Consider the following 25,908-nt stretch of genomic DNA (forward strand, 5'->3'; position numbering starts at 1 on the left):
AAGCACTTGGGCCATCCTCCACTGCACCCCTGGGCCACAGCAGAGAGCTGGCCTGGAAGAGGGGCAACCGGGACAGAATCCAGTGCCCCGACCGGGACTAGAACCCGGTGTGCCAGCGCCGCAAGGCGGAGGATTAGCCTAGTGAGCCGCGGCGCCGGCCCAGAGTTCTTTTCAACAGAGCCCGGCTGGCTGCACTCCTGGGGCAGGCACCCCCCAGGGTCAAGGGCAGAGCAGGGTGTGAGAGGCATGGTGTTCCTACTCCTCTCCAAGGGGGCAGGACCAGCGCTGACCAAACCTGGGAGGCAGCCGCCCTGGTGAGCAGGTGGAGTGAGGGAGGGGGCCACGGCCCGTTTGTGGGTCCCTAAGAATTCTCCCCCTAAGAGATGAGCTGGGGAGCTGTCTTGAGACCCTGGAGTACTGCCTGTGGCTGCAAAAGGGAAAGTGAACTCCAGGCCAGAGCAGAGCCTCACGTCCTTGGTGCCTGCTGGCTAAGCAGAGCCCCAAAGAGATGGTGGCCTGCAGGGGGCGTCCCTGAGCAGCTTGGGAGGCCCTGGGGGAGGCTGGGCCCGCCTTCTAGAGAGGCCATGGAGAAGAGGACGCTGCGTGTCTGGTGCACGCCCGCCGGGGAGGGACTCGGCTGCCGCAGCAGATCACACCATTCAGCTGTGCCTGGAGATGAGCTCCGGCTGTGTGGGAGCGGTCAGCACGGGGTAGGGGTGGGGCTCCCAGATTGCGGGGAGCAGGGTGCTTCTCGCTGCTGCAGCTGGTCCTGGATGAGGTGCCGCCTAGTCCTCCCTACTCGGTCCTTGCGGGGCCTCTCTCCCTCTTCCCCGCCACGGTTTCTCCGGGACCTGGCTCCCAGCTGGTGCCCATCAAACAGTGGATGGTGCCTCTCCTCCCACCTCCTCTCTGACCTCACCCCCTCCCACATCTGCACTGGGTGTTCCTCCTCTGTGCCACCCCCCCCCCCCCCAGTCCTCCACGGGCATCAGGTGCTCACTGTCACTGTCATTATCTCCTTGCTTATCCGGGAGCTGGGGGGTGGTGGCTGCTCTTTCAGCCTGGCGGCATTGATTTTCCCGCCTAGTAAAGCCTTCTTCACACCCCTGGCTCTTTCTCTCTCCCAGAGTCTCATTCTCATTATTCTTAGACAGGGGCAGAGACCTGCTGTAGGCCCAGCCAATCACAGCATTGCGGCCTTCTGGGCCTTACTGATTGGTCCAGAGACGGTGATGTGACCCAAGCCAGGCCAATCAGTGAACAAGGCTTAGTTCCAGGCTTTGGTTTGAGATGCCCGGGAAGAGTTTTCTTTCTCCTGGCGCGGTGGCTGTGAGGCTGTGGGCCTGCAGCAGTGAGGCCTGCGCAGGAGGAAGCCGGGCCGAGGCAGGTGAGGGGGCGTCCCCAAGCCTTACCTGACGCTGGGCCGCGGGAGTGTTCAGCGACATGAGCCAGTAACCCCCTCTTCATGCTTAAACCAACTTGACGCGTGACTGCTCAGAATTCTTAGCAGGTGGCATCGGACCCTTCCACCTTGGCCTTCTTAGTGCTCAGCACAACATAGCATGCAGTTGGTGCTCAGTAAGTGCTTACTAAACAGATTTCTGACCCCAAAGGGCATGCAGGAAAGAATGCGTGAGCGAGGCCGGGCTGATGGCACACGGCAGTGTGCAGGGGTGGGAACCTTTTTCTCTGCCTAGGGCCATTCGCGTATTTATAACATCATCCACAGCTATATAAAATTATCAACATAAAAGCTAGCCTGCTATAGAGTTGTTGCATTTTGAGAGTCCTGCCTGTGGCTGCTTCGGCAGGAGCAGACCAGATGATTCTGCCGGTCTCCTGTGGCCCAGGGGCTGGACGTTCCGCACTCCTGGGGAAAAGACCTGAGGGGCCTTGAGTCCTGGTGCACCTGTGAGTCACGCGTGAGTCACGGGAAATCGAGCTGTCCCCACTCACAGTGCGAGGGCACGAGGCCGAGAGTGGATGCCTCCTGCCTGTCGGAGCACAGGGGGCACTGGCGAGGGCACCTGCCCCCTCCCCAGAGCAGTGGGTGTGGGGCCAGGAACCCTCAAGGACTCGGATTCACAGTGCCAGGGCTCCAGTCTCAGCTCTGCTCTCGAGCTGTGCTGTGACCCTGACCTGTGACCCTCTCCGAACTCCCTTCTCCCATCTGGAAAGTGTGGGTTGTGTGGGCAGGAAAGGAGGTCATGCCCAGGACAGGGCTCTGTGGGTGGAGAGGCAGTGGGCACTGGGCGAGGCAGCCTTCTTCCCTGGGCTCCTCGTTGTAGCCCGGCCTCTTCCTGCACCTCCCTTGTCTCTTACCTCTCGGTCATGGCCACCTGCTCCAGCATGGCAGAGCCTGTGTTGGCCTTCCAGTTCCCGGAGATGGAGGTTCTCCTGTAGCAGAACAGAGAACACACTGAGGGCAGTAGGCACACTGGCCACTGATCTGCTTTCCTTCTTTGCTTAGGCTGCTAGGAGGCTCTGTTGCAAATATCTGTCTCTTACTAGATATGGCATGTATTAGGAACACAGCTTGATTTTCCTATTTTTATTTCCCTTTCTAATGGTTACCTTACTTTTTTTGTTGGATCTCACATCTTGATTCCTAAGCCACCTTTGAAATGTAAAAATTAAATTTAAAAAGTGCCTACACCGTCAGATGAAATCCACCAAACCTTGTCCTCCTGCTTTTGAGGCAAACTGGGGCAGTGTAGCCCCTACCGATTCTGCAATTTTTTGAGGACCCCAAAATGTAGGAAAAATGATGTTTAGAGAGAAGGAATTACTCTTTTTTTAAAGATTTATTTATTTATTTGAAATAGGGGTGACAGGCTGGGGGAGTGAGAGAGAGAGAGAGAAAAGGAGAGAAGGAGAGAGAGAGACAGAGAGAGAATCTTCCATCCTTGATATAGTCCCTAAAAGGCACAATGTACAGGGTTGGGTCAGGCTGAAGCCAGGAGATTGGAACTCCACCCAGGTCTCCCACATGGGTGCAGGGGCCCAGGTACTTGGGCCATCTGCTGCTGCTCTCCCAGGCCATTAGCAGGAAGCTGGATCAGAAGTGGAGCAGCTGGGACTCAAACTGGTGCCCCAGCATGGGCAGCCAGCATCTGAAGCAGCAGCTTAATCCACAGTGCCACAGCGCCAGCCTGGGGGCCACTATGTGGCAGCGAAGAGCAGGTAGACCAGCTGGGAGTCCGCCTGCCCTCTCCCCCTCCTCTGCTCCTTTGCCTCTTCTGCTCCAGCAACAAGAGACCTCAGCACCTGTGCGCCGCTGCTCTGGGCTCTCCCCCTCGGTCACAGCCCCCACCCCCCAGCCTGTGCCCTTTCCTTTACCCCGCGCAGGGCTTCGTCTCTCTCTTTGGCTCCCTAGGTCCTAGTCAGCCTGAAGCTTTCACCTGAAACGGGGCTTCCTGTCCAGCTCGCCTGCCCCAGCCAGAGCCGACCACCCTGGCCCACGCCCTACACCGGTGCTCAGCACCGCTCCTCTCCCTGCCTGCCCTGATGGCGCGGGAGCTGGGGTAAGAGGACGTGTCTGACTTCGTCCCGAGCATCCCTAGTGTCCTGGGCCTGGACGTGAGGCAGCCCCTGGACACACAGGCTGGAACGTAGACTGGGACAGAAGTGTCCGCCTATGTCACACACTGTTTTAGTCTTTCCGAGAGGCTGTGAGGTGGTGCCGTAGACAACAGCCGTCTATATCTCACAGTTCCGGGCATGGTAAATCCAAGGTCAAGGTGCCGGCAGCTTCCCCGTGGGGCGAGGACCTGCCTCCTGCGTTCTGGTTCATAGCTGCGATGCTTCCATGAGAGGCCGCCAGTGGCTCCGCCTCCTAATCCCGTCCCTTTGGGGATCTGAACTGCAACCTAGGAATTTTGGGGAGTTAGTGGACACAAACATTCACTTGAAGGTGCTTGACCCCACTTGAAGGGGTGGGAGGCAAGGGGCTGACCTAAGCAACTTTGGATCCAAGTGGAGATAGATGGCCGCAAACAAGCACTGGACTGTAGCTGGTCAAGTTGCTTCCTGCAGGGCCAAGGGCTAAAGGCTTTGAAGCTGCCCACGAAGGCTGGGATTGAACCAATACGTCAACGGCTGGTGCATCCTGGGAGCGGAGGCCGCATCTGCTACAGTGGGAGGTTGCAGATAGCACTGGGAGAGGGTAAAAGGAGCTACAAAGTATCGGATGTGCAAATTGGAGGGGTCCGCGTGATGCTATTTAGCTTCATGCTGTTGCGGCTGCACACACAGAGAAATAACCAGGATGTGTGTGTCTACAGGGGTGAGGAGCACACTTGATTTCCTTGCTGGGACAGCTAAAAGGACCCAGAACAATGACACCCCTGTCGCCACGAGCAGGAAGTGGGCCCGAGAGGAGGTTGAATGGTCAGGGCCAGGGGGGACATTCCACGCTGGGGTCTGACACCAAGCCCCTTCCTTGGATGGGGGCCAGCCCAGGGTCCAGGATACTCCATGACAAATGACACATTGGAGCTGGCAGGCTGGAGGAGGCGCTGGCCAGAAAGGCTGCGACAGTGAGGTCATTTTCCAGAAAAGAAACTGGGACAAGGTGTCGTCCGAGTCAAGTGGAAGCGGGGACAATGAAGAGAGGAGGGAAATGATATCATGGTGGGCAGCAAGGGCCACGGGCGTGCCCAGGGCTGCGGCGCTGGGCGGAGGAAGGGAGCCTGTCAGCCTGCAGGGGGCGCCAGCTCTGGCCTGGGAGAGGGTGGCTGACAAGAGAGGGCAGCACCCTCCCCTGGGGAACGGGCCGCATCCCCATCCTGGGGATATTTCCTTCTGGGTCACCTGCCCCTCCCCTCCCACTGCTCAGGTGGGTAGCACAGTCCAGGAGTTGTTGCCAAGAATGCAGAGGCTATGATTACCCTCTGGCCCATTTGCTGACCCTTGTCCTAGGAAATCCAGGTGGCACAAAACCAACCACGGGCCACACAGAAATGGCTGTGTGTGGCTGTGGTCAGCACACCTGCCTGCACAGAAACAGGTGGCACCTGGATTTGCCTACGGCCTGGGGCTGGCCCGCCCTAGCCTAGGGTACAAGCTACGCCACACAGAAGCACACAGACAGGGAGACTTCCAACTGCCCAGGGCCAACCACGACAGCCCTCAAACACAGAGCCTTGCACACAGTCAGCACTCCATAAATGCTCGGCAAGCAGGTGGTGTTGGCTGCCTGGGGTCTCATCATTTCAATGCCAAGGCCGTGGTTCCAATGTGAGAGGCAGAGAGGCCTTGGAATCAGGTTTATCTAGGTGCTTAGGGACCGTCAACAGTTTCAGGAAAAGGTACATTATGAAAAAAATCTATGCATGAATTTCAAGATTTTTTTGTGCCAAAATATATGTGTATTTTAAGAGAAATTAATTAGCAGAGAGAGAGAGAGAGTTCTCATCTGGTCCCTGCAGTGGCTCAGGCTGGGCCAGGTTGAAGCTGGGAACCAGGAACTCAGTCCAGGTCTCCCACATGTGACAGGGCCCCAAGTCCTTGGCCTGTCACCTGCTGCCTGCCCGCGTGCACACTAGTTGGAAGCTAGAGTCAGGAGCCAGGGTAGAGTTGGGACTTGACCCAAGATCTTTCGCTGTGGGATGCAGGCGTCCCAACCGGTGTCTTAACCAACGCCAGCCCCAAACTTGGCTTTTGGTCCCAGTGTCCACCAGCTCTATGCAGTCCCCTGGGACAGCTCCTCTGATCACGGCACTCTTCGGCTCAGAAGAGAACCCCAATCCATTCACACAGCCTTCAACGCCCTTCCTCATTCGCACCCAGCTTCTCCTTCAGCCTGGACTCTGAAGACGTGGCATCCTGTGTGTCCTCCCAGTTCCCCCAGGCAGGGCGCCCACCTTTCTTTCTTTCTCCGGGGGACCCTGCCTTTGTCTGTCTTCCCTGGGCCAGGCTGAGACAGGTCAGCCCTCAGCTGCACTGGCTGAAGAAGGGTAAGAGCAGAGAACCGCGGAGGACCACGAGGAGCTAGGGGAGGCTCCGCCCTCGGATGGACACAGGCGCCTGTCATCTCCGCCCCTCCCACCGGTCCTGCCCTCCCCACACGCAGGGACTCACATGTAGGCCTTGTAGTTGGCCCCGATTTTCTGGATGCGGATGTCGTACTTGGAGTCGATGAAGGCCTCGGTGGTGGCGTAGGTCTTGGCCATGGCCACCACGCTCGTGATGTCCTGGTAGTCGTGCTGGTTTTCCACTTTGATCTGTGTGGGAAGATGAGGAGAGGGGTGAGAGCCAGCCCCCCGGCACTCGCCAGGCCCCTCCCTGCTGCCGGGTGTGCGGGCCCCATCACTAGGGACAATGCCTGTGAGAAGGTCACAGGAGGCCAATGACCTGATGCGTACCTGCCCAGGTGCAGACGGAGGAGGGGCCCAGCCCTCTTAGGGAGGCTGGGAGTCTTTGGAGAAGGGGGCGCTCTGGCCGGGGTTGGGGGGATGGACACATCTTGCGGGCCGTCCTCTGGGGCGCAGGAGGGCCATGCTCAGGTCGGGGCTCGAGGACCCGCAGGTGTCAGGGAGAGGGCCCGTGGGTCCACCTGGCTAAGGTGTGAGATGGGAGCAGCTAGGAGGGGGTGGTGAGAAGCAGGATCATGGAGGGCCCCATTGCTTCTGGAAAGAGCTGGAGTTTTAGCCTGAAGACTTTAGGAAGCCACAGAAAGAGTTTCAACAAGAAAGTGGCTTCCTTTCACGTTTTAGAAAAATCATGCGAGCAGTTGTATAGAGGATATGGGACACAGAGACAGCAGGGTGTGTGTAGTTTGTGGGACATCGTGTGTGTGATATGTTGGCATGTGGTTGGTGCATGGTGCGTGTCCATGTGTGTGTGTAGGGGGTGTGGTGTGTAGGGTGTGGGATGTGCCTATGTGGTGTGTTTGCTGTGTGTTGTGTGTTGCATGTGGGGGTGCAGTTTGTGGTGCTTGTGTGTGTGTATAGTGTATGAGTGTGTGTGTGTGTGTGTGTGTGCATGGACAGGCGAGCTTGCTAGGCCAAAGGCCTGGGGGGAGAAACTCACACTGTTTACTGGGCTGAGGCCAGGAACATGGGGTGTTGTCCTGGGGTCAGGGAGAGGGCCCAGGAGAGCTTCCAAGGCCAAGTGCAGGGGACGAGGCCAAGCTCTGCGATACTGATCTCAGGACGGAACAAGGCGGCCTCCCGGCGGCTGCGGACAGCTGGCTGGCGGTCCCTCCCCGCTGGCCGTGGGGGCCCTGCCTGGTCAGAGGGGGGGGTCCCCTTCCCCTGCACCCTCGCCCCGGCAGCAGGGGAACGCTGAGGCCGGAGCAGACGCTGGCAGAGCCCAGACTCCCCCCTTGGCGGGGGAGGGGGGGATAGGGAGGTTCGTCCTCAAGGTTCCACCCTCTTCATCCTCTCCTCCTCACACCCTCCCTCCTAGCCCATTCCTGCCCACGTCCATCTGTCCCACAAGAAGGTGCACTCACATGGGCACCAGCTTTGCAGCCTGCAAGGTGCCCTCCCCGCCCCCCACCCATGGCATCCAGAGGAATGAAGAGGCAAGTGGGCTGGGCCTGATTGTGGTCATTTCACAGATGGTGAAACTGAGCTTCCTGTCTGGGGCCCGTGGCATCGAGCAGCTGGGCACAGAGCTGGGAGCCATGCTCTGGACTCCAAGGGCACGGCTTCACTTTGAACCATCTCCCGGTCTCGGCGGGGGCAAGCCTGCTGTGTGACTGTCACAGATGGAGCGACGGGGGAGACAGGCTGGGCACAGGGCCTCTCTCTCCCGGCCCTGTGATGGCTCCGAGGCTCGCCCTGCAGAGAAGGTGAGGCCACGGGGCAGGAGTTCCCTGTCCCACGCCCCTGCCCTCCCCACCCCCCACCCCGAGCTCGCAGACATCCTACTTCTGGTTCCCAGCTGCATTGTACCTGCTCGGCCTCCTCCCTTGGTGCCAGGTCTTTACGGCACTGGCTGCTGGCTGTCCACACCTTCCCTAGTAATGGGGCCCTCGGTTTTAGCTGGGCACCTGGGCGCCTTGCAGGTAGGCATGGCTGCCTTTCCAAGTGCTGGCCAGGGAAGGCTGGGTAGATGCAAATATGAACCTGGATATGATATGACCTGAACCTGGATATGAGATGAACATATGACACAAACATGGCTGGGACATGAACATACGACATGAACATGAACCCGGATATGATATGAACATGATATGACGCCAACCTGGATATGACATGAACATGGATATATGAATATGAACATAGATATGACATGAACAATTGCTAAGTGGAGTCCTGAAGATGAAAGGCATCTTTCTTTTTCCCTTTTCCTTCTTTGCTCTGGCTGGGATGTGGACAAGATGGTTTGAGCAGGAGCAGCCATCATGGGCCATGGGATGGGAGGCACCTGGTGAGAATGGTTGGGTAGGAACATGGCCTGGGTCCCCAACACCGTGACACCCCTCTGAGCTCTTGATTGTGTATGCTCAGCCTCTTACAGGATGGAGAAATATTCCTTAATCATTTTTATGCCACCGTCATTTTGGTGTTTGTTAAAGCAGCCCAACTCTAATTCTGCTGTGGATTTCGGTCACTTGCTAGTTAGTGAGCCCTTGTTCCACACGGTTAAGGACCCACCGTTCTCAGAAATGTTGCTTCCCTGTTGCTCAGCTGCTGTCCCGATCTCTGTGTCCTCACATCTCATCCCCTGAACTCGGTCTTCTCAGATTTCACTCCCCACGGTTCCACAGGAAGGGATTGGCAAAGGTCCCCTTTGACCCCCTTGCTGACCAATCCCACGAAGTTCCTTGGCTCTCATCCCGCCTTGGCCCTCCGTAGCACCCCAAGGGGCAAGCTTTTTGGAAGTTGGTGTCCACACTGTCATTCCCTCCCAGGTCTCCTCCTGTCTTCCCGGCAACTCCTTCACAGCCGATGTCGCCTCCTCTTCCTCTCACATTCTTTTGAGCGCCCTGGGGGGCCCGAGGAGTGAGTCAGAGTTACCGGAATGAAAGGTGGGGGTGGGAGCTTGCAGGACAGCTCTTCTCATCCCCAGGTCTGTCCCCCACTGGTGGCCCTGGGAAGGAGCAGGACTTCTGCGTCTTGGTTCCTAGCTAGCACAGCACATGCATCGTGGGCTGCCTCGGAGGTGTCTGTTGTCCACAGCATCCAGGTCCCTCTTCGTCCTCAGTCATGAAAAACCCTGATAGGGGGCTGACACTGTGGCAGAGCGGGTAAAGCCGCCGCACTGAGTAAAGCCGCTGCCTGCAGTGCCGGCATCCCATATGGGCACCCGTTCGAGTCCCGGATGCTGCACTTCCAATCCAGCTCTCTGCTATGGCCTGGGAAAGCAGTAGAAGATGGCCCAAGTCCTTGGGTCCCGGCACCCACGTGAGAGACCGGAAGAAGCTCCTGGCTTCTGGCTTTGGATCGGTGCAGCTCTGGCTGTTGCGGCCAATTGGGGAGTGAACCAGTGGATGGAAGATCTCTCTCTCTCTCTCTCTCTCTCTCTCTCTCTCTCTCTGCCTCTCCTCTCCTCTCCTCTCCTCTCCTCTCCTCTCCTCTCCTCTCCTCTCCTCTCCTCTCCTCTCCTCTCCTCTCCTCTCTTCTCCTCTCTCTGTGTAACTCTGTCTTTCAAATAAATAAATAGATAATTTTTAAAAGAACCCCTGATAAACAGTTCACTTCCCCATCTCTCTGGCACCTCTGTGTGGCCACATGACCATGCTTTGGCCAATGGGATGTGAGCAGGAAATGGACTTGAGCTTCCAGGCAAGGAGAGGGATTCCTCCCTCCCTCCCCACCAGGCTGGAATGTGGAGCATCTTTGACCTTGAGGACAACACCCTAGGCCTCAGGGGTGGATGATCGGTGAGCTGGGAGGAGCCTGGGTCCCAGAAACCAAGGCGGCCTCAGACCAGGCTTAGGCTGCTTTTGCCTGGACCATAGGTGGCAGCCAAAGTCCCAGCTGGTTTAAGCTGTCCCAAGTACAGGTTATGGCAGCCGGACTGTCTCCCAGGTGGTACACAGCCCAGCAATGCATCATGCGTTCTTTTGCAGGGTGGATAGAAGAAAGCCAAGAGACAAGAGGTAGATCTGGTGGTCCAATTAGTTAGTGGTCAGCCCAGCCTCCCTCGGGGACCTGAGAGTTTTGGGGTGAGGGCTCCCTCTTTCCCCCACCAAGGAGAGACGCAACTCTCTCTTTCACAGGCTGTGTCAAAGTCTCCCCAGGAGCCCTGGCCAAACGCTCCTGGTAACTTCCTGTTCTTTTCCTTACAGAGAAACTCCCAAGCTGTACAGTGCCTGCGCTCCATAAATCCCAGCTGCCCCCCAGATCCAGCCGCACCTGTCTCTGGACTAGACTGTGTGTTTCCTGAGGACCATGACTCTCACTCCCTGCAGTGCACCCTGTGCACTGCAGCTGCTAAGGGGTGTTTGCTGGATGGGGAGTGGAGCAGGAGTGAAAACAGGGGAGCTCAGAAAGACGCAGAGAAAATGGCTCTCGGGGTGCACGTCTTATAAGGTGAGCTTCCCCGAGGTGCTTGTGCTGGGTGCGCCCTCTCGGAGGGTTCCAGCTTCCAGCACGAGTCCTTGCGAATTCGATGAGGTTTGGGACCCTGCAGAAGGAGGGGTGCAGGTGGTCTGGAGCCTGGGGAGAGGTGGAGGGGTGCTGGGAGGGTCAGCAGGCCCAAGAGGGCAGGTGGGGTGAGAGGGCGTAGAGGACAGCAGCTGGGGGAACAGCCGCCGGCCTGGGCAGGGCGACTTGGCGCTGTGCTTTATTTGTTGGCTGGACACCCCTCGAAGGGTTCAGAGAGGCAAGCTGAAAACAGGAAGCCCCAGATGAGCTGTGATCCAAGATTGCCCGTTTGCTGCCCTGAGGAGCTGCAAGGGGGCTCCGAGGGACACACCCACCCCCTCTGCTCGCCTCCGTCCTCCTCCCTCCCTCCTCCGCCTTCCCTGCTCCCCGTCAGGGCCCCTGCTACCCTGCTGGCCTCCTTCCTTCCATGTCCTCCGCTGCCGCTCCCTTCCCGAGCCCTCCTCACCGGCGCCTCCTCCTCTGCTCTCAGCTTCTCCTCCCCTGGTCCCCGTGCAGTTTCTCCCACTCCGCTCCTCCCCTCTCCTGCTTTCTGGATCGCTCTACCTTCCTTGGGGGCTTTGTGTGTGCACGTGTGTGCTCTGTCCTTGGGGCGAATGAGTGAATGAAGAGTGGGAACAGAGGGGCAGAGACACTGGAAGGAGTGGTTGGGAGGCAGTGTCGTGTTCTGAATGGGATTCCGATCCCCAGTTCCAGCCTGGAATTCTCTGTTTGCTTGAACAGCTCCTATCTGGGGAGCTCACAGAGGGGCAAGGCAGTGCAGGTGGGTTATGACCTCACGGCTCACAGGCAACAGTGAAAGTGAAACCAGGCCAGCATAGAGACCCACGGGCTCAGTTATACTTTGCAGGGCTGAGTTGCTTCATTTTGCTTTCTCTCTTCCAGAAAGCCGTTTCTGCATTTCCTTGTGTAATTACACAGCCACACCTGCTTGAGGCGGAAGTCAGAGGTACAACGTGAAGCTGCACAAGCCGGGAAGGCAGTGTGTGTCTCCCGTGCCTCCACCGTCTCTCCCCTCTGCAGGTAACCATTGGTTTTGGCTTAACCCCTTCATTGCATTTTGAAGGCAAATATGTGTCTTCCCTGTTAGAAAGTCTTGAGGTTAGCAGAGCATGCTCACTATTCTGCACACTCCTGTTCTCACTGCACAGCCGGCCACGGACCAGTCCAGGGAAGGACACGGACGTCCGCCTCCATCTCTTTTCCTGACGGCAAACCATTCCATTGTGTGCTGTATAACCACGGAGATAGCCAGTCCCTTACCGACGAGCGTGTGGACCGCGGTCAATGCACCATCCCCATGGTACCACGTCCCACGGCCTCTTGTTGCCAAATGTCTTCATGGGCAAAGGGCCCGCCCAACATCCGTCCACCTCTGCCTACCCATCGCTCCTGGCCGCCCGTCCCCTTCTGCAGAAACTCTGTCCTCTCTAGGTCCTGCAAGGTTTCTGATGGAAGCAGCAAACCCCCGAGAGTACAGAACGTGGCCCTCATGTCTAGAGAGTTTCCTCTTACAAACCGTGCCCCCACGGAGGGCCTTCTGTGCACCCATGTGTTGGCCTCTGTTTCTCGATGATGGATTTTTAGAAGCAGACTTGCTGTTGCCCAACTTTTACTTGAGTATCCTGTTGTACGTGTTGTGTCTTGGAAATTTACCATGCATCCTTTCTAGAGCAAGTAGCGCAAAATAGTCCTCTTGGGGCCCCAACAGGTGGCCCAGTGTCTGGCATCTCTCAAAAGCTCAATAATTATAGAATGTGTAAGTTAACGAATGAATGAATCCAATCATTGTCTAATCCTCAGATGGATGGCCATTTGGCCAAATCATTTGTGTATCCTATAAATATTTAAATAGCATGTAATGTATTCCAGAACCTCTATAATGATCTGGATAACCCTTACACTAACCTACAGACCTCAGAAGAGATGCAATTGGGATGATCATACAGGATTTGCAGCTGGATGAACAACTAAGTACAAAGAAGTGTTTATTGATCTTTCAGTTTCAGCAAAGAATCTCAATTATTCAACTACAGAGAATCAAGTTTTATTGAACACAACACCCTCTCACTGCCCCTCTTGCTATAATAATGATGTTTATTATAGTTTTATTTAAAAATCATCATAATACTGTAAGATACTTGTTGTTATCACAAATAACTGACCAGAAAGCCAGTGCTGCGGCTCACTAGGCTAATCCTCTGCCTGCGGCACTGGCACACTGGGTTCTAGTCCCGGTCAGGGCACCAGATTCTGTCCCGGTTGCCCCTATTCCAGGCCAGCTCTCTGCTGAGACCCGGGAGTGCAGTGGAGGATGGCCCAAGTGCTTGGGCCCTGCACCCCATGGGAGACCAGGAGAAGCACCTGGCTTCTGCCTTCGGATCAGTGCGGTGCGCCGGCCGCAGCGTGCCGGCCATTGGAGGGTGAACCAACGGCAAAAGGAAGACCTTTCTCTCTGTCTCTCTCTCTCTCACTGTCCACTCTGCCTGTCAAAAATAAATAAATAAAACAAATAACTGACCAGGAAACTGAAGCTCAGAGAAGTAATCTAGGTAAGGCCAAGCAGCCTTAGGAATTAGGACTAGCAAGGGTCCACCAAAGTCGTGAGTGACACAGAGCTGAGAGGCCTGGTTACCGGTCGAGGCTGGGAGATGGAAGGGTGGGGGAGAGCAAGAGAGCTGGCTGTTGGCAGGTGAACATAAAGCCCTCCCCCGGGACATGTGGATCCCTAGGGTCTCGTGTACAAAATGACCTGGAGGTATTCACCGAGGACAAGCACCACACGAGGCTCATGAAAGCCAGCTTTGGTGTTCAGCTGCATTAATAGAAGCAAGATAATTAATAGACACAAGGCTCCACTTGGATACGAATCATACATCTCTTACTCCCTGTTGCATCTCCAGGCTCCAGCACAGTGTCTGGAAGAAACCTGGGTGTAATGGACACTCAGTACGTATCTATAAATTCCATACTCGGTATGTTCATCCAATCAGTAAACCAATGTATTGCATGCTTGTTGCCCAAATGCTCCTAGAGGTGCTTAAACTGTAGCTAAGTCCTTGAAGAGCTCATTCTAGTGGAATGGCAGGGAGAAGGACACAGACGATGGTGTGGAGCGGTGGAGGAGGTGCTCTGGAGAGGGGAAGGCTGAGTAGGAGGGGCAGAGTCACAGGTGGTTACTGGGGAAGACCGTTCTGAGAATGGATGAAGTGAGGGTGCGAGCCGTGCAGGCAAGGAATGGCAAGTGCAAAGGCCCCGAGGCAGGAACACTGCGTGTATTCTGGGTAGAGGTAGGGGACAGGCTTATCTGATCCTGGCTGGTGAAACTACCTATAGAGCACCTTGATGTTGACTAATTCTGGCACCACACAGTTTAAGAGATTGCCAAATGGGGGCATTTCAAGACAGTAAAGGGTCTGAAACCAGCTCATATTAGGCTTGGGTTAAAAAGAGTGTTTTACATATACCTGCCTAATCAATTATTGGCACATGGTAAATGGTCCATAAATATTTGTTCAACTGGGGCGGGGGTGAGGAGGAAATTGAGTAGCAACAGTATGTCTTGTGGAAAATATCCAAAAGATTTTTTTAAATTGCTAAGAAATATTTAGCATATTATATGAGTAATAATAATGGTATAGCTATCTAAAAACTGTTATGATAGTAATACTGTCAATGTTATTAGGAGCCAAGTTTTTAAGTATAAGGCAAAAGAGATGCAATTTTAAAATCCATGAAATTAAGGAGAAACTCTATAATCCGAGATTGTAATTCAAAATGTCAGTCTGACTTTATGCTGTATTTTCCTCTTTAATACATGTATTTTCTTCTGTGTTCACTGAAAAGGTCTAGAAAGAACAACCAACAACATAGTAATGAATATATTTAGCACTGAGACTGTAGTCTCTAGAAACCATTATCTTGGTGGTTTTAATGAGGGCTCTTTGTGGGGGATGGCAGATTGTAGGTTTGGGGCAGGAAATATACATGATCATCTTAGACCATCTTATCATGCTAGCAAGAGTGGGTATCATGTCAGAAAAACACATGTGAATCAACTTGAAAGGACTCCATTTAGTCAAAGGCGGGATCATTTGAGTATTAGACAAAATAAATGACTTCAATGGATTGAAATATATCAAATTGTTCATAATTTTTAACAAGCCACTGGTTGCTATTGGGGGATGCTAAGACCCAGTCTCACTGTTCTAAAATGGTCAATAAAGAGATGAAAAAGTATCCTTTTATGATGAATTCCACCCAATAAATGCAGGAGTACGAGAGTGAGAACATTCTCCTTCCGCAGCCCCCAAGGCAGTGATGGATCGGAGAACTAGTGCTCAAGGTCACGAGGACCTGGGAATGGGGGTTGGGAAATCACGATGCGTGGATCATGCAGGCAACATGTGCATTCACAGACCCGTCCTGACATCCCAATGAGAGACCACCAGACCCCCTGTGCCTCCAGACTCACAAGGGAAATGCACACCTCAACCCAGGAAGTGTTCTTGCCAAAACCCAGGACCGGAGTCAGATCCGATCTCCTTGTCTGACCCCTGGGTGATGGGAAAGGCAGGCAAAAGAGGCGCAACCTGTAGCGGCCATCAGTCAAGTTCAGAGTGAAGCAAGTTCTACTGAAAAGTGGTGTCCTGCTCAACAGAGAGATGACAGGAAAACAAGAAACAGAGAAAAAGGAACTGCTATAGATCAAAAGAGATTTAGGTCCTAGGATCGTGTGAATAGGAAGGCTGAGTCTGGGCATGATGAGAACAAATCAATTAACAGGGGCTTTGAACACTGAATCGATGGTGGGTGATATTAAAGAATTAGGAAGATTTTAAGTGTTATAATGGTGTTTGGCTCTGTTAAAGAAAAAAGCAAGCTTTTATGTGTTAGAAATGCACTCTGAAACATTCATGGGAGAAATGATATCTGGGACTTGCTTTAAAATAATCTGTGACCCTTGGATACAGAAAGTTAAGGAGTAGCTGCCGAGGACTGAGGAGAAGAGGGAAGGAGCAGGGGCCGTTAATGGTCGGGGGCGTGACGGAAGCATCCGGGTTCCGCCTTGTGAACAAACCCCACTGAATTGTATTCTTTAGAAGTGTGCATTGTTTGAGAGTCGGAGCTGACTTTTCAGAAATGAGAAAAGTATCCAGCAATGTGTGAGAGCAAGTGTGGAGGTGTATGCAAAACAAAATTGGACATCAGTGGACAATGGTGGATTTTGAGTGATTGGTCCATGGAGTTCCAGTTTACCATGCTCTCTTCTTTTGCAAGTATTTGAACATTTCCATAATAAAAGGTTAAAACCAAGCAGAAAGGCGGAAGCCATAAGGGTGCGGGCAGCATTGTACTGGGAATGAGATGAAAGTGCACACGGTAACGTGTGGCTGTGGCTGGGACTCCTTTTTTGGTGTGACTACCTAAGACAAGGAAATTGTCGTTAACACCATTCCATCTCCCTGGGGAGGAAAAGGAGCCATAAGTCTAAGAGATTTACAACCATTCGTACAATAAAACAGTCTAACATTGTCCTGCGCCACTCCTGGAGAGGACACTGTGACATGTGACAGACGGCAGCTCCCGCAGTGCTCTCCGATGATCGGGTGTTTCTTAGAATATCCCCAGGTGCAGGCTCAGGTGCTGGTCTGCTCTGGCTACCGTGATGAGATACCACAGACCGCGGGGCTTCGACAACAGGCACTTACTTATTTCTGACGTCTTGAGGCTGGGCAGTCTGAGAGCAGGGTTCTGTTGGGGGCCCCTTCCTGGCTTGCAGAGGGCTGTGTCTTCCTGATGTCCTCACGCGGTGGGGACAGTGTATCTCTGGCATCTCTGCCCGCAAGACCACTGATCCCATCCTAAGGGGCCCACTCCTGTGACCTCATCTGTCCTAATTCTCTCCCACAGGTCCCATCTCCAAATGCCGTCGCATGGGGGTGAGGGCTTTAACTTGTGAACTCCGAGGGGACAGAGCTCAGCCAAGAGCATCTCAGGTCAGCCATGAGCATGGCTCGAAGGAAGCACCTGGAGGTGGCCAACGACATGCACTCCAGTGATACCTGGATCTGTTTTCTGTAAACTATGTTTCTTGCATTTGCAAGAACAGTACACCTACAAGGCATAAAATGGTCAAAGCTATGAACAGGAAATGTCTCTCTTACTCGAAATTCATGCCTCCTGCTGCTACGATTCCTTCGTACCCTCTGGAAATATTCTATGAACGTCACAATGTGAGGGGATGTGCAACGGATCTCACCCACAGAGGAGAATGTTGAGATGTGAATTTCTCTGGAGAGAGAAGCACCAGCCTACTCTCCCCTCCTGATCCCTCTTCTAGGCGCTTCCATGAGACGCGGCAGAACCAAGAGAGCAATTTCAAAAAATTCGCAGAAAAAGGAACGAACACATATGTTCATTTAGTTGCAAAAAACTTTTGAAATTCATGCAGTATTTTCATAATATACATTTTCTATGAACTTTTCGAGGATCCCTCTGTACATGGATTTGAAAACTTTTGCACCAAAATAAACGTAGATTTTAATTCCATTTTCTCCTTGAACTTTTGGAAGTGGCCTCGTGTGTATTCCGAGCAGTGAGATGGGGCTCAGCGGCCGGGTGCCGACCCCTCCCGGGGCATCTGAAGACCAGCTTCCCGGGCGCTGGGACGGACCTGCACGCGAGCCTATTCAAGCTCAGAGTGCAAAGCTTCCTGTGGACACAAGTGGGCCAGCTTTGAACCCCTTTAAATCCTACATCTGGGGGAGCTGCAGCTGACGGAGAGACAACGCCACCTCCCTCTGGTGGTCCAGGCACTGTCGTTCTCATCGGAGCTGTGCAGCCATGTCCCTGTGAAATTCCTCTTGCCCAGGCCACGTGTCCAGCTGATTTCCCGGGGGCACCTCTGCAGGTGAGCCCTCAGTGCTTTTAAAGACCCCCAGGCAGAAGTTCAGCCCAGGCTGAAAATCATGACTTTGATCATCTCTGCTGCCTTCAGCCACGCTGGTCCCTGCCTCGCTGCCTTTGCACTTTGGGACGATTTCTCCCAAGCTGTCTATGGCCAGGGGACCTCTCCGTGGAGGTTTTTCCAGCTGCTCTCTGCCTGCTCTGGGCAATCTCTGCTGGGTTACACTGGTTTAATATTATTGTTTTGCTTACCACCTGAGCCCATCTGAAATGACTTGTCTGTTACTATGTTTATTGCCTTTCTCTTCCACTAACATGACATGGAAGCCCACGGGACCGGCAACCTCCTCCTGTGTCTTGCTAGGGAAGTAATGTAACAGGGTGTTTAAGAATACAAGTTCAAATTCCAGCCCCATTACTGATTTGTTGTGTGACCTTGGGGATGTTAGCTAACTTCTCTTGTTGAGCATGAAGTGAGATGTCACAGGCAAGTGGTTTGGAGGAGCACTTGACATTACACGCATCCAATAAATGCCACAACAATTATGCTTATTCTCCCTCTTCCCCGTAACACCCAGCATAAGGCTTGACACACAGTAGGTGCTCAGTAAGTATTTGCAGATAGGGTGAATGAAGAAAGTGCTTCGAGAAGAGAGCCTGGGCAGAGGGGAGAAAGAGATGTCAGGGCCCTGGGATTGAAACAGAGAGACTCGCAGCCTAAACAGAAAGCCGAGCCTTGAAGTATTCTTAGTGGAAACGGAGGGTTCATTGAGATCCACGCCTGAGGAAGTGGCAACTCCATCTCCCCTTGGAAGGGAACTCAGGGCATGGGCCAAGATCCTTCCCAGAAAATGGTTTGGAATCAACCCCAACCCAGAAACACATGAGCGCCTCAAGTTCACTTGCTCTGCTTCAATCGCCTAGAAAACATTGAGCGCCAAGCGTGAGCAGCTGCTCCCCGAGCCAAGTCCACGTCCAACACATCTCCCTCTGTCAAGGTCCCCGTTGGAGCCTGCTCCTTCCCGGGGCGATGGCTGAGACCCATTTGTTTTTCTAAAATGAAGATAACCACATGAGGTCACATACTGAACCCGGTTGTTGACAAATCAGCGAAAAGTCAGGAGGATGTCTACCAAAAATAACAGTAGGCTCAGCCCTGGTGCTCTGTGGTCTTTCTCTCTGGCAGTCAGTGGCTGCCAGGGCCAGCCAGGGATCCGGGCCTCTCCTAGTCTGAGATAATAAACCCAGAACCCTGGCACAGCTGTGATTGCTTGTTTTCTGTTTTTCTAACAGGAAGGCATGCGTCCAGCTCATTCCAAAGTGGTATCAGCTCATCAAGAAACTAGTTAAATGGGGTGAAAGTGGGCGGGTTCCATGGCTGGGTCACCACCCAGTAAATTCTTAACCAGGCTTGTAGGCCCTAAACTTGCCAGGTGGGATTAGCAGAGGTCTGATATGAATGCCAGGCTGTGCTCATGGAGTTTAGTTCAGACCCAGCCCCCGAGCTTGGCTTCGGTGACTGAGCAGAGGCACATGGGGGTCACCAGCACCCAACACTGATAGAGGTTTCTCAAACTTCCTTGGTTCCTGGCATCCGTTTCAGGGACTTTATTTATTTATTTTTTGCCTACTGCCTTCCTAGGCCAAAAGAAATGCCAGACAGTTTAATCTATTAAGTAGTTAGTGCTGAATAGCTTAGTGTTTATGTCCTAAGAACTTAGTAACTGGTTAGAAGAATGCATACACTACTTGGATTTCACTTCTAAGCAGCGACCATTGCTTACTCCTGGGATGGGAGTATTTGTTGGGCACTGCACAAATTCCCAAACCCTAGAATCAGACTGGATGCTATCACCCTCATTTCCTGTTCCTTGTTGATTTTCACATGATACTTGCTTTTTAGCGTGACCACTGTCAACATCCCAGCCTCACTAAGTTACGACACCATTGAAAGGAACAAGTCATCTAAACCAGAAACGCTCAACTCTTCTGGCTAGTAATGAGAGTGGCCGAGAATTGCCGTGTTTCCCTTGGACTTGCAAAACACACCACGTTGGCCTTGGGAGTCCCTGGTCCTCTGGGGCATCTCAGTGCATTCTGGGAACTGTGAACCTCACGGTATTACTTTTGGGGTTTTCCCCGAGCAGTAAGTAGCGGAAGAATCTTCCGGAAGAGATTGCCCTCTCTTCATGAACAGCCTGGGTCTGGAAAACCCGGGGAGGAAGACCCAGTGAGCCAAGAGACACTGGAAACCAATCACCTTTTAGGGAAACTGAGGGAGGGTGTATGCTCTATGCAGGATCCATGCCTTGGGAGCATGGAGTTAATGCCAGAGTGGGATAGTTAGCAAGGTGCACTAGTTGGCAAAGGTGGGTTAGTTAGCAAGCCGCATTAATTAGCAAGGTGGGTTAGTTAGCAAGTATAATCTCACTGTTTAGAATCGTCCCTACAGAAGTCTGAAAAGGAAATATTCTTTGAGGGTTGGACTAAGAGAGAGAGTCAAGGCACCCTTCCTTCCGGTTCTCAAGGAGGTCACAGGCCATAGAGGGGCTGATGCCCACACGGACGAATCAGGAGAGGCTCATCAGCACAGAGCTGGAGGCCAGTGCAGGCTGCTGCAGGCGTGTGGCCCACGGTGTCACCCCGACTTTCTCTGTGCTGACGATGGAGCTGAAACTGTAAACTCACCACTCACGGTGGGCGCTGGCTTTAGAGATGTCAGCGTTTCCACATTTGTTCTTGCAGAGGGTCCTTACCTGTTCTGTGTGCAGTGCTCACGCCGGGCCAGCAGCGGTATGGCATACTTTGCATGTATTATCTCATTCAATCTTCAAAAACAGACACCCCCACCCCCAACCAGGGCTTTGGGCCATGATGTACCCAGACAAGCCCTGACTCTGTCAGCAACCATAAACTGGAAACAACCTATGAGGCGACTGTGTTTAGGCAGTGGAAATCGGCAAGGCAGGGCTGCTGTCCCCCCCGTCCCCCCCACCAGGAGGGAAGCTCAGGCCGGGAACCCACATTGGCCCAGCCCCTTTCTAGCCTCCGCCCTCACCCATGACCCTGACCCTGACACTGATTGGCAGTCCCTGGGCACTTCCTGTAGCAAGTGCCCGGGCTCTTTCCTACTTTGGGCTTTTGCATGTGCTGTCCTCTGTGTCTGGAAGATTCTTCCCTCCTGTCCAGCTCATGGCTCAGTCTCACTCTTGATGTCTTTGCTCTAATGCCTCCACCTCAGAAGTTTTCTCCGAGAGCTCATTTTTCTCTCTTTTCACAACTTGTTCTTTTCCTGCCTGGGAGCGGGGAGAGCTTGTAATTGGAAATTTATTTGCTTGCTTGTAAATTGTCTCTCTCTCCCACTAGACCATGACTTCTTCTTCTTCTTTTTTTTTAAAGAATTACTTATTTACTTGGAAGAGAGAGAGAGAGAGAGAGAGAGAGGTCATCCATCTGCATATCTTCCATCTGCTGGTGCATTCCCCAAATGGTCACAACCATCAGGGCTGGTCCAGGCTGAAGCCAAGAACCTAGAACTCCATCCAGGTCTCCCAAGTGAGTGGCAGGGGCCCAGGAACTTTTCTGCTGCTGTCTCGGGTGGGTTAGCAGAGAACTGGATCAGAAGTGGAGCAACCAGGCCTTGGACCAACATTCTGATCTGGGATGCCAGCGTCACAAGTGGCAGCTTCGGCCACTGTGCCACAGTGTTGACCCCAAGACCATGGCTCCCACACTCGGGGCTAAACACAGCATGTAGAACAAAGCACGTGCTCCCTAAGTAGCCATTGAATGAAGGAAGGAATGGCTGACTAGATCAGCCCCTCCCTTTCTTGGGGGAGGTGTGGGAATGGGAATTAGGAGGAAAGTTGGGAGGGGGATCCTTCCCCCCGTTCCAAACCTTGTAGGGTAGAATAGAGAAGGCTGGAGATGGACCTGGGATTGGAAGCTAACTTACCTCCACTCAGTAAGCTTCCGGTTGCCTCGACAGGGAGATGTTTTTGTCCAGATTTCTCAGCTGAGGTTCAGATAGGAGAACTTGTCCAGGGTCACCCAACTGGGTAAGTGGAGGAATATGGGGACTTGAACCCAGGTCTGGTGAACTCTGAACATTGTGATTTGCCCTTGACAGCATGCTGGTCTGGAGGCAGAGGATTGAGGCAACTTTCTTCTATGCCCATTTTTTCCTCCTTTGCCTGCATTTGGTTCTCTTGCCAGCCTGGCTGACAGATGGACAAGAGCTGGCAGAGCGCAGTGTCTGGGAGTGCCAGGCGGCAGGTGCCCGGTCTCTTCCTGGAAGGACCCGGGAGGGCAAGCTCTATCAGCCAGACGCCATGGCCAGGGTGTCCCCCAGCTGGACTCATGGCCATGATGACTCAACTCAAGGGTCCCTTGGCCAAGGCAGCCAATGCCAGGGGACCCCAGCAAAGCCGGGGCTCAGGGCTGACTCACAGGGCAGGCTGCCCAGCACCTGAATCACCATCTCTGGCTGGAGAGAAGAGGCAGGGGAGCCAGGGTGGGGCACTGGGCTGGGACCATGTGACTCAGCCCGTGAATCAATAATAGTAATGACGGTGATGACGACGATAATAGCAGCGGAGATGGATGAGGACAGCTACCTTGAATGAGTGCTTTTTATGTGCCAGGTGCCGTTCTATGAGCTGATATTAATTCATTTAGTCTTCATAACAATCCGGTGAGGTAAGTTCTATTATTTTCCCATTTAATACAGGAAAATATTGTGGCCCAGCAAGCTTATGTAATTGGCTGCAGAACTCCCAGCTGGCACACAGAAGCACTGAGATTCCATGGAGATCTGATGACTCTCCCGGCCAGCCGTGCATCAGACAAAATGTTTATTGAGCCCATACTACAAGCCAGGCACTGTTGTACCTTCTGGGCTAGAGAGGCAGACACACTGTGCAATGGTGGGGTTGGGCGGGAAGATGGTAGATAAATAAATATAAGGTGTGTCAAGTGGAGATGAGTGCTATGGGGAAAATAAGTTAGGCTCAGGGGAGTGGGAGTTATGGGGGTCAGGGTAGGGCTGCTATACCAGAATCATCCCTAATACAGAGGCATCGAGCAGAGACCTAGAGGTAGTAAAGGGCCGAGTCACAGATCGCGGACTCCAGGCACAGGGCAGCAAGTACCAAGAGCCAAGCTTGGAGATTGTTGGGTGCACTTGGAGAACAGTGTGGATGCCATGGGGTGGCCCAAGGACTCAGAGGTGGGATACAGGTCAGATCAGTGAGGGCAGGTCATGTAGGACCTCAGAGCCGTTGCAAGGCCTGTCGAATGACTCTGGTAGCCACGGAGGGCTTTGGGCAGGGGAATGACATGGTCCGACTGACAGTTAAAAAGGATCGGGTTTGCCAGGAGGTGGCTACAGCCAGGGCTGAAAAGCAGGGAGATTAGTTAGAAGGGGAGTTCGATGTTGCAGGTGAGAGACTGCAGTGGCTTGAATGAGGGTGGTAGATAATAGAAGGATTTGGAGGTCAAGTGGAGAGCGCTTGCTGACAGGTAGGCTGTGCGGTGTGAGAGCGAGGCAAGAATGAGGGAGACAGCGATCTGAGTTGGGCACCTGGAAGGCTGAGTCCTCTTCCCTCTCCTTGCCTCCTCCTAGAATGGGCAAGGGCAGATTGTGGGGCCACCCCATGCTCGGTTCCATTCACCCTCACATGTCCTAGCGAACCAGCCCAATCAGCCGGAGCAGAATCTTCCTTCAGGTCTTTTCTGTCCCCAGAGGACATACACAGGACCCACGCAGCCCAGACATAGGACAAGGGAACAGCTCAAGAATGGAACCGACTCTGAGGCCAGTGAGCAGAGCTGGAAAGACTTCCCCGAGACCTGAGCCGCAGGCCTTCGCGGCGTTTGAGCCAGCTCGAGGTGGAATTTTCCATATTTCCACCAAATAATCTTCATTCAGGGTCAGTGCATTTATTGGCTAATTGCTGCCCATGCTGGCTCTGCCGGCCCACAGCTTAAGTCTGCAGGGAAGGTATCCTTGCCATGGCTCTGTTGGGGCTGGGATTTTTCATTTTGGAGAGACTTAGGGACCTGAGTCCTTTGTTTTGGAAGCAGAGTACTTTCCGGTACTCTGGTAGATTCTAGAAGACACTAGAAGGGAGCTCTGATCCCCAAACTCCTGTAGCTTCCTTCCACGTGGTGGGGGCAAGGATGACATGCTCTGATTGGCAGCTTTGAAGGAGAAATGGGGCAGGCACAGCCCAGCCCACCTCTCTCTCTCTCTTCTCTTTGGAAGCTATTTTTTTTTTTCCCACAAGGAGCTTCTCGTGAACTCTGCTTCCCAAATGTTAAGTTTTCAGATCAGGCTCCTGTATGGGGAGCCCTGGGGAGGCTCCAGGCTGCCTAGGTTTGGGGGGACAAATCTATCTGACCCTGGGGTTCAGTACTGAGTAGCTCACTTGTCAGCTTTTTGTCACTACAACAACACCCGGACAAGCCACTCAGGAAGGGAGGAAGTTTACTTGGGCTCACGGCTTTGGAAGCTCACAGACCAGGGTCAGGCTGGCCCCTCCTCAGAACGACCTTCCAGGGGTCACCGCCAGTGACCTGGGGACCTCCTCCTAGACACCACAATTAGATTGAGTTTCCACCTTCTTAGTGCCATGAATCTATGACTTCGGGTTGTAAATGCCTGCATGAGGCTGGGAGCCATATCCTATCCAAACTATAGCATTTGCTTGTCTATGGAAGCCGCATTCTTCAGTATCTTGATCTGTGCTAAGGTGAGAGATTTGATTGTTCAAAATCCATCCTCCTATTACACCCCAACACCGAGCCTGCGGCCTGGCTGACCGGCTGGAAAAGCGTATCATGAAGTCTATACTTCTGAAGTCTGTACGGAGGCAGGACTAAATGTCCTTGACTGCTTGTTCCAGCCAGGGGTCCAATGATTCCACTATGCGACAAAGAGAACTTCCAGTTCTGACGAAGAGACAGCCCCTGCCCCAAATTCTGAAAGGCACTGACTCGTTGGCTCCTCCTAGGGGACCTCCTCCAAGGGTACCAAGCAGCGCTAGTCCTGGTGATTTTAGAAAAGTTGCCAAAACTTCCGCAGCCAGACCTGCCCTCTGCTCCCTGCGTGATGCCCTTGCTTTGTCAGGCTGCAGACAGAGCAGCAGACTCCTCCAAGACTCCTCCAAGGTTTGTCTCATCTTGGCTTCACAGAGTCTTGGGTAAATCTCCCCTTTGAGGTCGAAGAACCTAGCCTTCAGACAAGGAGCGGCCTGGGTTGGCTTGCGTGGGCATCGCTCGCCTGTGTGGTGACAGCCCGGGGTCTCCCTAGCGCTCCCTTTCTGCCCGGTCTTTCACAAACAGTGCCCTGACCCTGAACTTGACCGGTTCTGCCTCCTGTCTGCTCTTCTTCACCAAGCAGCCTCACCCAACTCTGCTCCCTGCCTAACGGGAGGAGGAAGAGAGCACCAGAGCCCCCAGGCAGTGCTCTGGCTCCTCCGTAATGAAAACAGACCAAGCCAAGCAAACAAAACCCCTGCTCGCCTGAGCCTGGCTTGTTGTTTCAGCCCCAACCTGGACATTTCACTGCCGCGGCTACGTCTGGGGGTGGGCTGCCTGGGGTCCCTTCTTTCCCTGGATACAGGAGCAACCTGAGCGTGCATGGGAAGGACATGTGACCCACCCAAATGAGGAGAAGTTGGAGGCCAGGACTGCAGTCCCTGCTGGGGAGGGAGCTCCCTCGGTGGCCCTGGGCGAGTAACTTTCCTTCCCTGAACTTGAAAATTCAGGTGGTCAGAAGCTCGTGAACCATGTCTCACCAAATTCCAGAGTAGGTTCCTCCACCTCTTTCTGTTCCGGCTCTGTCCACTGTTGGATGGTTTTAAACACCTGGCTTAAAGGCACTCTGGGTAAGAGGATTAAGTACATTAACTCGCGTGGAGCCCCCAGGGCAGTCCCTGGCATCTAGTACGTGCACAGTGGATTTTTCATGATTCCTATCAGGCTGGAACAGGGAACTGAGGTGTGCGAACTGAAAGGGAACAGGTCGATGGCAGGCAGGGCCACCAAATTCAGCGCAGTCCCGGGGTGGGCAGAAGTGAGTGTGGGACTCAGGTTCAGGGGAGTCTTTTTTTTTTTTTTTTTTTTTTTTTTTGACAGGCAGAGTGGACAGTGAGAGAGACAGAGAGAAAGGTCTTCCTTTGCTGTTGGTTCACCCTCCAATGGTTGCCGTGCGGCCGGCACGCTGCGGCCAGCGCACCGCGCTGATCTGAAGCCAGGAGCCAGGTGCTTCTCCTGGTCTCCCATGCAGGTGCAGGGCCCAAGGACTTGGGCCATCCACCACTGCACTCCCGGGCCATAGCAGAGAGCTGGCCTGGAAGGGGGGCAACTGGGACAGAATCCGGCGCCCCGACCGGGACTAGAACCCGGTGTTTCGGCGCCGCAAGGCGGAGGATTA

The 25,908-nt window shown here is 53.6% G+C and overlaps 1 protein-coding gene and 1 long non-coding RNA gene across 7 annotated transcripts in view; one reads left to right on the top strand and one right to left on the bottom strand.

The window, feature by feature from the left end:
• Positions 1-25,908, bottom strand: part of SYN3 (synapsin III) — a 455,954-nt gene that overhangs the window by 23,529 nt on the left and 406,517 nt on the right. For all 4 annotated transcript variants that reach the window (XM_070051328.1, XM_008257067.3, XM_017341626.3 and 1 more), the window contains 2 exon segments: positions 6,082-6,224; positions 2,323-2,397 (listed from right to left, as the gene is read on the bottom strand). In XM_070051328.1, coding sequence (XP_069907429.1) covers positions 2,323-2,397; positions 6,082-6,224 — 218 coding nt within the window.
• Positions 9,712-17,730, top strand: LOC103348402 (uncharacterized). 3 transcript variants are annotated; one of them, XR_011380264.1, is made up of 4 exons: positions 9,712-10,057; positions 10,247-10,490; positions 11,448-11,585; positions 12,477-13,703. It is a non-coding gene; the product is annotated as an uncharacterized lncRNA (long non-coding RNA). The 3 variants fall into 3 exon arrangements; XR_011380263.1 differs by lacking the exon at positions 12,477-13,703 and adding an exon at positions 11,714-12,151 and having other exon boundaries at positions 9,713-10,057; XR_011380262.1 differs by lacking the exon at positions 12,477-13,703 and adding an exon at positions 16,476-17,730 and having other exon boundaries at positions 9,718-10,057.

The sequence above is a fragment of the Oryctolagus cuniculus genome, chromosome 11 (genome assembly GCF_964237555.1).
Source record: "Oryctolagus cuniculus chromosome 11, mOryCun1.1, whole genome shotgun sequence".
Classification (NCBI taxonomy): Eukaryota; Metazoa; Chordata; class Mammalia; order Lagomorpha; family Leporidae; genus Oryctolagus; species Oryctolagus cuniculus.